General features: G+C 40.3%; 1 protein-coding gene across 2 annotated transcripts in view; it reads left to right on the forward strand.

Moving 5' to 3' along the window:
• ETV5 (ETS variant 5) overlaps nucleotides 1–12,724 on the forward strand; it is a 63,771-nt gene that overhangs the window by 42,159 nt on the left and 8,888 nt on the right. For both annotated transcript variants that reach the window (XM_003792724.3, XM_023514850.1), the window contains 4 exons: nucleotides 851–1,110; nucleotides 3,105–3,164; nucleotides 9,737–9,805; nucleotides 9,952–10,121. In XM_003792724.3, the coding sequence (XP_003792772.1) occupies nucleotides 851–1,110; nucleotides 3,105–3,164; nucleotides 9,737–9,805; nucleotides 9,952–10,121 (559 nt within the window). The remainder of the gene's footprint in view (nucleotides 1–850; nucleotides 1,111–3,104; nucleotides 3,165–9,736; nucleotides 9,806–9,951; nucleotides 10,122–12,724) is intronic.

A 12,724-nucleotide genomic window follows, 5' to 3' on the forward strand; every position in this document is an offset into this window, starting at 1 on the left:
AAAAAAAAAAAAAAAAAATTTATTTTGGAATGTGGTATATGAGATCTAAGTATTTTCCTTACTAATTTGAAATGCTAACCTTAGCAAGTAGTAAATTCTGGAATACTGTTGACAGTTTTTGACTTTACATTTAACTCCTTAGATTTACCAGTATTTTATTCCTTATATTACTGTATTACCATAGTTTTATAATTTGTCAATGTCTAATATGTCATTACTTTCAAATATTATTTACTATTTTTGGTAAAGGTTAGAATCATTTTGCCAAGTTGGTTGGAAAGGCATTTGCTTTTATGGAATAATTTTCAGTGAATCAACAGCTTCAAAGTCATAAATATTTCTCTTATTTAGATCTTTCTACTCTTCAGAAAACAATTTTAAGATTTATAAGAGCTATATGATTCCTAATTATTCCTGGGAATTTTATGTTTTATATCACTACTATGAGTATGATTTTTTTTCTTTTTCTACACCATATTCTAACTGGTTAATTTGTACTTTTTGGTCTTTAAAAATTCATGTATATGTTAGTGCTATTTACAAATGAATGTTCTTATATAATATTCAGATGTGTAATCTGGCCCATCTGTACAGATAGACTGTGCATGAAATAAATATGCATGGAAGATCAGAGGATACCATGTCATTGCTTTGATTATCTCTTTTCACTCCCTGACTTAAGAGCTTGGAAACATGCAGTGTGATTTTGGGATTGGGCTAAAATGCCCAGAAATAAGCACTAATAAATACTTTGTAAATAATTTCATTAATCTGAACTTCTAATCCCCAATGCTCAATCATAGTATTTATCATGTCTCAGGTAAACAAGAAAATTTCTTTCTCCTTACAGATTTCAGAGACAACTGTCTGAACCCTGCCACCCCTTCCCTCCTCAGCCAGGAGTTCCTGGAGATAATCGCCCCAGTTACCACCGGCAAATGTCAGAACCCATTGCCCCTGCAGCTCCCCCACCCCCTCAGGGATTCAAACAAGAATACCATGACCCACTCTATGACCACGGGCTCCCAGGCCTGCCAGGCCCCCCTGCACATGGGTTCCAGTCACCAATGGGCATCAAGCAGGAGCCCCGGGATTACTGCGTTGACTCAGGTTAGCATAAAATCACGCCTTTCATTTCTTAATTCTCACAATTGCTGTCCTGTGTATGTCTTGTATATGCAGGGCTTTGGGCAATAGTTTATAAGAATGGCCCCCAAAGAACTTAGGAGCTAGTAAAGCAGACATGTTTAGGGACAACTGAATACAAAAACAGATCAGAAAAGCAGTGCCAATGCTGGGAAGTACAATAGGCATTTGAAAGTGGTGATACAAAGTAAACCTCAAAGACTGCAGATTGTTGGGGTTCATTCTTGGGTACTCCCCTTTTTAAGACCTGCTAACCTCAAGCCTCATGGACATAGGGAACCTTCTTTCTGTATTTTAGTCCTGCCCCTAGATATGTGGCTTTGTTTTTTAGTACAACAGACCCATTAAGCTTCCATATAAGAACAGGAGTTTTTCTATTCTTGAAACGAATGGTGTTCTGAGAAACACCATTTCATAGCTGTGTGGCTTACTGGATATACCATGGAAAAGGCTGTCTTGACTGCTTCATGGGATTCACTGCGTGAAGATTCACTCTATTGCAATGCTTATATCTGGGAAGGTTCTTGGTATACTCAGGGAGAGGTTTAACATGTTAGGACACCTGCTGTATTCTTATGGGATACTTTTTGCCTAGAAACATAGGCGTATCAAGAAGTTTGAGTTGTACTTGGGGGAGCTTCTTCTTCCCCCTTTCTGTTCCCATTAAATGAGAGCATGGGGGAAAAGGAGAATTGGAATTTTGGAGCTTGTACGCTCAGAAACTGTTTATTCCTCTTCATTTCCCCTTTCCCTTTCAGAAATGACTTAAACTTTTTCACCTTTTTTCTTTTCTTTTTGCAATTGGGGCTAAAGGAATTTGAGGGTAGTTGATAGATTTTCAACCTTTCCTCTGTGTGTTTTTCTTAAAGACCATGGGGAAGGTTGGGGCAGTTTGAACTTGATTGGCTTTTGCAAATGGAATGGAATAAAGAATTTATTCTTGGCCTTCTCTCCTTCTCGGAGATAATACATAGATTGCTCCATTCAGGCAGACATTGGTTATAGGAAAGGCTGGGGAGGTAGGCAGAAGGGAGACATCTGTTGCTTTATGACAGAAAAATTACCAAGTGTCAGGTAGTGATAACTTGTAAAAATTTCCACCGGCATTCTTTTTGAAGGCTTTGATGTTCTGGCCATGCCTACTCCTCAGAAAAATGCATTTTTTCCTTTGGGATTGACATTTTAATCTGTCCCAATGGGTTTTCACCCCACCTTACTCTCTTAAAGCAAGATACTCAGCACGTTCCCTTATCGGTAATTCTTTGATCTAAATGGTGTTCCCAGAGTAGAGATTCAAACCACATGGGCACAACTCAATTCACTATCTTTCCTCTTGATGGCACCTTGATAACGTGATGCCTGAAGAGAAGTGATCACTTGACTGTGTTTTGGTTTTGGTGTAACAGTCTCAACATAGCAAAAATGTACTTGCCAAACCACAGTCCCCCATCCTTGTCAGTTCTTCTGGTCTGGGCTTCATAACTTCAAATCCCTTAATCCCTTTGGCCTAAAAATACTCTCACCTCTTGAAGAAAATTTTTACGTGACCACCAGCAGTAAAGGGGAGCAAACTGGAGAAGATCTAAAGTGATCTTCTTCCTCCTTCCCACCCTAAAACCCAGGAGTCAGGACCGGCCTTGTGAAAGCCTTTCTTCCTCACGGCTTGCTCATCAGATTTGATATTAACTAATTTCTAAAGTGAGTGAATTATAGAAGTAAAGCATCATTTTCTTCCCTACCCAAACTCTTGGTTAGAATTGTCTTCCTTTCAGATGGTGGGTTATTGTGTTTCCCGTCTTGTCCGTTGAGATGGTACCTCTTTCCCCAGACAAGGCCAAAAGGACATAACCCTGGAGCAGGAGAAGGTTAGGGGCTTGGCTACAGAGCTGCAGTTGATTGGTGTCCTTCTACTGCAGAAACTATTGACGGTAGTGTGTCCCCCTGTGTTTCCCTTTTAGAAGTGCCTAACTGCCAGTCATCCTACATGAGAGGGGGTTATTTCTCCAGCAGCCACGAAGGTAAAGAGCTTGCTTTTTTTTTTTTTAAAGTGATACTCAAGCTTAAAATTGCTCAGTGTCTAGGCTAAGATTTGAAATCATAGATGACAGCTAATTGATCATAGTTTTTGATTATTTTGCACACAGGGTTTGAGGCATGCTCCTAAGCACTGTGAGGGCTTTCATCATTTTCCATAGCAATGATCCTAACCCAAAATGTATAGGACAGTATGAAGAAAAAGATGTACCCATCTGGTTTCTGCACTTCCAGACATGGAGGTTATATAGCTATACAACACCACTGGCCTAAACCATAACCTCTGTAACTTGACCACCAAAGAGACTGTAACACACTGGTCAACATATGGAGGTGGTCAACATAAAGAACTAGATGTACCTTACTGAAATGTACATGTGCACATATGGGCTGTGAAAATTAGGTCAGCTTACAGTAGTCAAGATAAGGAGGTGGTCAACTATGGAGGTTCTACTGTATACCAGTAAGGGGACTTTTATATGGGCCCGAGATTGTCTTAGGAGTTTTAAAATGTGTTTCTAGGTTTTACTTAGTTTGGATGTTTGGCTAGGTAACTCTTCATTGTCATTTTTATTACATGATAAATGGTTGCCACATTTAACACAGTAGGGAAATTTACAGTGAAGGTAACCTTTGCTAACTTTGAAAGAGCTAGTGGAAAAATAGAGGGATATGGGGAGTGGGGCTGGAGCAGTTGATGAGACTGTTGAGATATGTGATGTACAAAATGAACTATAGAGGGACACAAAAGAAATGTTTTCTAATTGGATAAATTAAAAATCCCTGAAAGGAGAAATATGAGAACAGACATAAAGCAATTTACCCACAACCCTAGAATCACATGACCTGACATTTATTTGTATGCGAAGGTGATGGTTTTATGTCAAGGATGTGCTGTGTCTGTTCAAATGTTGTGCTCAATCCCTTTGGGACCAACTAATTCAATAAATCTCTGAGATAATCTCACTATAATTAGGAGCAGGAGCCGTGGGTAGGGTTGAGCCTGTGACTTTGCCTTCCTTAGCACTGACCTACTAATTGGAGTGAAAGTAATTTAGAACAAATAAGATGCATAAGTGTTAGAGAGCACGGGGCTTCACAGAAGAGGTCAGAAGGGAGCCAGAATCTCAGTTTCCTGGAGGAACTTTCTTTTGAGCTAGTTCTGTTTTAAATATAAACTTTAGTAGCTTGTTCTTACCATAGCAATAAATGTTGGTTACACAAAATATGGACAGACAAAAAGATGAAAATTAAATCTCACTGTCCGGAGATAATCATTCCCTTGCAGTCTTTTCTGTGCATACATAAACATAGAATTATACAGATCATATAGGCCGCATTGTTTTATAGTCTGTTTTTTTCTTTTAGCAATAGAGATTAACTCGTATTGAACAATCGCTATGTTTCAAACACTAAGTTCTTTACATGCACTGACCTAAATTGTTTAACCCTCACAGCTGTCCCATAGGATAGACCCATGATATAATGAGGACATTGAGGCTCAGAGAGATTATTAAGAGTAGAGCCAGAATTCTGAGCCAAGCCCTGTAGGCTCAGCCCATACCTTTGTCTCTTTCCACACTCTATAGCCAGTGGGATCTCTGTAGCATCAACCATTCCTCTCTGATTTCCTCTCAAATGGCCACACAGTACATATTGCATGCGTAAGCATTTAACTGACCTCCTGCTGCTGAAAACATTAAGTATTTCCAGAATATTCTCAAATAAACCATACCCAGACGAACATTCATCTAGTTAAGCTTTTCACCTTCCCTTGGTTAATTCTCCAAGCTAAATTCCCGAAATTTCTAGATAAAAGGAGTATGACATTTTTAAGGCATCTGCTACCAGCTTTTGTGAGGGCCTATGTTTTGTTGTTGTTTGTTTTTACTGCATTGTCATGGATTTTTAAAATTTAGGATTTCTTTAAAGAAGTAATTAGATGTGAATCAAAAGGAAGAAGGAGCCTTTTTGTGGGGGAGAGTAATTGAGCTTTCAAAGCTGCAAAAAGTATTTGTTGAATAGCTCCTGCCTGAATGGATGACAATAGCCAATCACTGGACTCTTTTGACAGAAAGGAGCCCTGTTGGGTACTAAGATGGAGTTTGTGGGACATGGAAAGGCTTGAGAGGTAGACTCAGTGTTTAAAGTTACCCTCCTGGGCAAAGGTATGAGGTGAGATATGGTAGGTTCAGAGCTTCCCTTTTGGACGTTGATAGAGAGAAGATTTTTTTCTTAGAACAAATTCTCTGGAAGTATGTCTTGTTTTCAGTCATATACATCTCTCCGGGGTGGGGCCCAGCAATCTGTGTTTTTTAACAAGCCCTGCAGGAGATTCTGATGCACTTTCAAGTTTAAGAACTATACAGTGTAGTGATTCTCAACTTGGGCTGCCCATTAGAACCATTTGAACCCAGGAAGCTTTTCAAACTTTCGATATCTAGGCTTCATCCAGAGCAATGAAATAAGAAATTTGAGGATGGGACCCAGGCTCTAGTAGTTTTTAAAGCTTTCCAGGTACTTTCAGTGTGTGCTTCAAGGTTGACAACCACTGGTCCTCTAGCATTTTAGATAAAGGTCAAAAAAGAGCTGATATCCATGAAGCATTGGGTAGCGTTCAGAAGTGATTAGTTCACAAAAGTTTTCTGTGTGATAGCTGCTTCCCAATGACTTGCTTAGCTGGGAGACCAAGTGTTGTTTTCCCTGGACACCTTGTGAGATTCTGAGTGTCCAGCCTTGGAGAGAAAGGGCTGTCTACTGAACCACTGGCTGTGATGGGCACAGCTGTATTGGGCTCTCTTCCAGGTTCCTGAATGTTTCTACAGAAGCAGTTGATGTCTGCAGCAGGCAAACTAGGAGGGAGTAGGGGAGGAGAGGGAGGAAAACATTTTACATAATTACAACATTTAGGAAAGAGCATGCTCTTAAAGGAAATATTTTTAGTAAGGCATCGGGTTGCTTACTATACACTACACACAGACTATCTGGTGAGTTTGTGTGTGTGTCTCCCTCCACTGTTTCCCATTCCTTTCCCTGACTCCACACACATCAAAGAAGTTAGTTTCAAAGAGACCAACATTTTTAATTATTCTAAATTATTCTGACACAGTTTTTCAATTTTTATAGAGGCCTGACCACAGATGCCTATGAAACAGTTAGAAAAACAAGTGTTTCTGATTGGCATCTGTAATTGCTGAGATAGCCATCCTGCCTCAAGCGTTCACCTGGAGTCCTCTCGCAGTGTTTTAAATCTTTCATTTCCACTTTGCCCCTCAAACAGGTTCTTCCTTCCTGCCATCTTCATTTGAGCGATGAGGTGGTTGTGGCCACAACTGGTGCAAATTTAACTGACTTAAATTTCACTGAAACCAGGAGCATCTTCCAGATGTTTTAGAGGAGCATATGAGGCAATGACTAGAAACCACAAAATACACTAAAATGATGCCTCTTACAGGCAGGGTTTCATCTGATTAGTTTTAAAAACCAAACCGAGAATTTAATCTAGATTTACGGGTTTATTTCTATGTACTGTGAATGTGTTATCCTTACCTTAGAGGGAAAAAAAGCTCTAAATATAGCCTGACAAGTTTGACAGGTGTGTAAACTTTGAAATAGTTCACTGATAATGACTTTTAATAAGACCATTAAACATCACTGGAATATCAAAATATATACGGAAAGTTGGGAAGTATACAGGGTAGACATAAAGTTCATGTGATATTTAAAATAGTGGTGACTTTAAATTGCACACAGACTTTATGTCCACCCTGTATACAGCTTCTTAGCAGCCAAGGCAAAAAGCACGAAGCATAATGGATTATGAAAGTCTTGCTGATAATATAAAGTATACCAATTTGTTATAAAAGTTAAGTGTTTCCTGCTACCATGTTGGAAAATAAATTTATCAGGAGTCATTGACTCCCTGACTTAAAAGAGTAAGCATTATAGCCTTCAGTTTTTCTTAATGGAATATAGAATCGCTCGTTCATTCAGATATTTATTTAGCATTTAATGTGTGTGGTATTATGAGGACACTAAGATAGCCAGGAGATAGTTTTTATCCTCTTATACTCAAGGAACTTGGAATCCTTGAAAGAGGATATAAGATAAAGCTCTCACATTATCCAAGTAATTTCTCTTTGTTTTTAACTCTGTACCAATAAAACTTTATTTAAAAAGAAAACAGGCTGTGGGCCAGATTTGGCACACTGTATTTGCCAGCCTCTGCTATGAAGACTTTATAACATAGAGTTGTTACCTTATTATTATTTCAGGATATAAGGAGTACATGGGTTTTGTTTACATACTTTGTTTTTTGCACAAATTCAGTCAAGGTTATGAGCATGCCCCCTGCCCAGACAGTATGTACTCTCCTCCTCTCTCAACTTCATTTTTATTGAGATTTACTTTCATATGTACACTTAGGTGTTGATCGATCAGATCCAACCTGGTATACTGAGTACATGTGTTTATTTCTCCATTCCTGTGATGTTTTACTTAGAAGAATGATCTCCAGTTCCATCCAGTTTATCACAAAAGATACTAGCTCACTATTTTTCTTTTTGGCTGAGTAATTCTCCGTATTATGCATATATGACACTTTCTTATATCCAAGTAATTTCTTAATAGTATTTATTACAGTGTGGTACCACTATTTTTTTTTAAACTATCATTTATTATATACGTACCAGGCACTATTCTTAGCACTCTGGTATAAAGACAGAGAAATAGATCAAGAAAACAAACTATATATAAACTGATTAAATTCTCATAACAGCCCTCTAAGGCAGGAATTATTATCTTGTTCAGCTTTGCATTGAACACACTGGACCTCAGAGAGATGAATTTATTCAAGATCATACAGTTAATTAGGACCCATCAGTCTGTCCCAGGACCTGCCTTCTTTAACTTCCATATTACTCCATGTCTTGCTTATGTCTTTTTCTCCTTTGTCATCTGTCTCCCCCAGTTGGGATGTAAGTTTCATGAGAACGAGGACTAAGACTATGTTATTCTCCTTCTAGTACAGTAGTTCTCAACCTGTGGGTCGCGACCCCTTTGTAACCATGAAAATACATCCTGCATATCAAATATTTACATTTACAGTTCATAACAGTAGCAAAATTACAGTTATGAAGTCTCAACAAAAATAATTTTATGGTTGGGGGTCACCACAACATGAGGAACTGGATTAAAGGGTGGCGGCATTAGGAAGGTTGAGAACCACTGTTCTAGTACAATGTCTGGCATAAATATTTGGTGGATTAAATAATAAATGCCAATAAAATATACTTCTTTGACGTAGTTAAGCAACAGAGAAATCATGCTTATGGATGAGAAAACAAAAATGAATAATACAAACCTCAAAACCGTCTCAGTCGGGCCGTGTTTCTCTAGTCCCAGACCTCTAAAAATGGTGCTGGTCCTGCCAAGAAGCTACTTGATCTGGGCTGACTGAAGAAATAAAGAATAGCAAGAGGATGTCTTGGCGCCTTTACTTATGGATTTTTCAAGCCACAAAAACTCGGCTGAAAGCATTCATTGCAGAGCGCTTTCCACTGCCTGCCCCTACTGCACATCCCGCTCCCGTACACCGTACTGTACAGCCAGGTGAAACAACCTGGGGGCAGAGCCCAGGGAGCCCTCGTGGTCAGACAGGAGCTCCTGGAGCATTCTCCTGAGAGGTGTTCTGGTAAAGAAACCAAGGACACCTAGAGTCCTTGTACTATAGGATGTGATCCCCTTGAGCCCGTCTTGTTAACTGGCTCTGATGTGAACTGCTGGTTTTGTCTGGGTGCCTGGTAACATGGTTCTCAACCTTCCTAATGTCATGACCCACAGGTTGAGAACTGCTGCCTTAAAGGTTTGTGGATAAGAATATCAGGCCATCCTCCCTTCTCCTTGACTCCTTTTACTTTTCACTTTACCATTCCTTCCTACCCCTGTCTTGGCTTCTGTTTTATCCTCCACACAATGAGTAAGTTTTGTTACTACAAAGTCTTTTCAGAGTCTGTTCAGTGTCTGGTAATATTACCTCCAACTCACTTTTAAGCTTATCTTCCAAATCCTCTAACGTTCTTTACCCTCCAAGCACTTTTATAATCTTTCCTACAGGTTTGTAGGGAAGATTGAAATTAATATTAGTGAAAAGGAAAATGGCAGGACTAAGTACAGATAAACCAAATCCAGCCAGGCCAACCAAAATAGACAAGCTGTCTTTTCCGATGGAAAGAAAGGCTTAGTCACAGCAACACTGATCGATGCAGGCCTCATAAACGAGATGTGAAGGAACTCACTGGTGACTCAGCGTTTCCTTATAGACTTAGCTCAAATAGCTGGAATTGATGCTGCTCTGACCAAGGCTCAGGTGATTACATCAGAACTCGAATGCCTAAGTCCTCTTGAAGTCCCTGAAAATTCCGTCTGGCATACATACAGCAGTCGGGCTTAGGACCCGAAACGAAAGAATCCCCTTTTAGTCCTAAAATCCACAGATTTAGTACAACACAGATAGAATTTGTTAAGCAATGTAGTCTCTTTTGAAATTCTCTTTCAGGTTTTTCATATGAAAAAGATCCCCGGTTGTACTTTGATGACACTTGCGTTGTGCCTGAGAGACTGGAAGGTCAGTAGCCCCATCCAAGGTCTGTTGCTAAGCTAGAGGGTTAGAGATGTCCGTCAGTCCTCCCAAGCTAAATGTTCAAATCACCATTAACAACTCCTTTTAGACCAAATGAACAAGTATTGTGTACATATCCTTGTCCCAAATAGGCAAAGTCAAACAGGAACCCACCATGTATCGGGAGGGCCCCCCTTACCAGAGGCGAGGTTCACTTCAGCTGTGGCAGTTCCTGGTCACCCTTCTTGACGACCCGGCCAATGCCCATTTCATCGCCTGGACAGGCCGAGGCATGGAGTTCAAGCTGATAGAACCGGAGGAGGTAAGCTCTGGATGCTGGACCCAGACAATTTTTGATTTTTTATTTATGATGATTGTTTAGATTTCCATTGAGGCTTTTTATTGTGTTAAGTCTCCTCTTTCTTATCATTCACATTCTGGCTTGGCTAGTTGGCTTACCAATACCCTTCCTCCTAATAGAACAGTTGATGATCCATGGACAGACAAGAGTTCTCACTGTAACACACATAAAAAGTGTTTTTAACACTCCCACAAAATCTGGGGAGTGCAAACACAAGAACTTCATTCAAATAGGCTATTCTATCCCTCCTGAAAGTCTTTCAGATGTTATTTCAATAGTACAGACTTGTTTTGGTTTTAGCCCTTGCACACACCTATATCTGGGCCACACGAAAATACTATATAACATTTTGCTTATATATTACAGGCCCCAGCCACCCCTCTGTGTATTTCAAATGGCTCTAACCTAGACAGAATTATCAGAGATGGGTAACTTCTATGAGCTTAGATTCTTTTTTAGTGTGTTCTGTGGCATTGCATTAACATATTTGAGAGATAATATAAACCTCCATTATTTTGATAATAAAAAATATATATTATTACTTTTTTTTTTTTTTGCCCCAAACTTGATAGGCCTGTGGACAAAACCAGTATCTTTTCTATGGTTCTGATTCTATGGTGTGAGAAGACACACCATAGAATCTCTTTCCTGAATATCACATAACACAGTAAATTAAATCAGGCTCTCAGCTTAGCATATTCTGAAGGGGCTCATTTTTAATTTCTGTTTGATTTAGAATCCAGAAAGATTTTAAATTGAAAACAAATAACTCCCCCCCAAAACTGACATAAGCTTCTTTGGGTAGCATGGCCTTAGACATACGTATTAAACCAGCAAAGCAAAAGGTATCTTTGGGTTGGGTATAATTAAAATGGGAATAGCACTCTTAGAAGGCATTTGAGCAAGAACTTCAGTTTTAGATGTTCAATTAACTGCAGGGCTCCCTTTAGCACACCAAGGGGATTACGTTGGCATGGAGGTTAATAGCAGGAGATAATAACCTGGCACTCAGTTCAGAAGGAAATGGTCTGAAAGTTAAAATGGGAAAAGGAAAAGTAAGTATGGATCAGAAACGTAAAAGAATCCTGATTGGTGGGACAATAAGGCACAGGCTTTATTAAAGGCAGTTCCAAAAGCAGATATGCTCGTATATTCCCTGTCTTGTGTTCATTCACAGAAACGGGCATGCATCACCATCTAGAATGCACATAGCTTCTCTTAGGCTCAGTCTACCTTCAAAGCCAGAGTTTGCTGTTGCTGTGTTTTTCTAAGCCTTTCTTTCTGGCTAAGTGATGTAGAAATGGAGCCACATTTTCGGCTTCCCGCTCCTGGAGAGCTGTGCGCCCCACGTAGCCCCATTCTTTTCTTCCCTGCTTTCCTCATACCGTGGCCTGGTTTTTGTGAAGTGTGAGAAAAGGAAAGCATGTCGCCTAGACTCACTGAAGCTTTTCAAAAGTAGGTCTGGCATGCAGGCAGCCCTTATTGATTTATCTCATTTCACAAACAGAAGCTTTTATTACTTTATTGCCACTGCCTCGGGCCTAAGCACAGGCTGTCCAGCTGCAGGTAAACCTGGTTATGACCCTTTGCAAAGCTATTATTGAATCTTCTGCACTCCTACCAGTGGTAAAGAAAATGATGAACAGATGGCAGAGGGCCCCTGCCTTCTTAATAAAGAAACTAATATTAATCCAGAATGCTCATAAATGCCAAGCACCCAGGTCATGTGAGAGGACTGTGGCAGCCTTGAGTCTCCCGCAGTTGAGTGGGCAGCTTGGTTTCTTCAGAAAGGGCTTCTTTCCATCCCACCTTGAAGTCCCCCAGCATTCCACAAACCTCAAGTGTCCATTCTCTCATGGTGGAGCAGCTGGGTTCCACCCGGGTACTTCAGCCTCAGGCCAGACAACATCTGTTGAGCCTTCCCCCTCTACTCCTTGTCTAACTGTGAGGGCCCTGTTCTTGTTAGTGTCAGGAAGATACCACCTCTTGGAAAAAAGCTGGAAGAAGTCGTCATGGGGAGCTTGAAGGGTGAAGTGGAGGAGGAAGCTGTTGGGGACGTAATTGTAGGCAGCTGTGTGGCTGAGTAGTGCACTCTGGGTAATTATCCATAATATCCATTACACTGTGCATGGAAATTGTGGTTTTAGAACTGTGCTTTGGCAGGCCCCCTAATCAAATGTCTTTTGATAGTCATCCAGCTTAGCACCCTCTCAATTATGTCTGACTCGGCTTTAATCTGGAGCCATTTTAACTGTGAATCTGCATTAATGAATATTTTGGGGGGTAGGGTTGTTTGTTGAACATGTGGCAGATAACTGGTGCCGGGAGGTTTTAAGGGATGGGCTGCTAGAAAGAGCCACTCCCTGTGCCGCGCTGCTCTCTCTTTAAGGGGTGGAGATAGGTGGATTTGTTAACTCCTTCAGCCTCAGTCCTCAAGATGTGTGCTACCAAGCTAATGGGAGAGATGTAAGACAGAGCAAGCTGCTGACAAGCTACTGCCTGCTCCCCTGACCCCAGAAGAGGGGTAGCCTTAATTCCCAGCTGCTCTGAAGCTGTGCCGCACC

This window comes from Otolemur garnettii, unplaced genomic scaffold, assembly GCF_000181295.1.
Source record: "Otolemur garnettii isolate 467f Iridium unplaced genomic scaffold, OtoGar3 scaffold00060, whole genome shotgun sequence".
NCBI classification, from domain to species: Eukaryota; Metazoa; Chordata; class Mammalia; order Primates; family Galagidae; genus Otolemur; species Otolemur garnettii.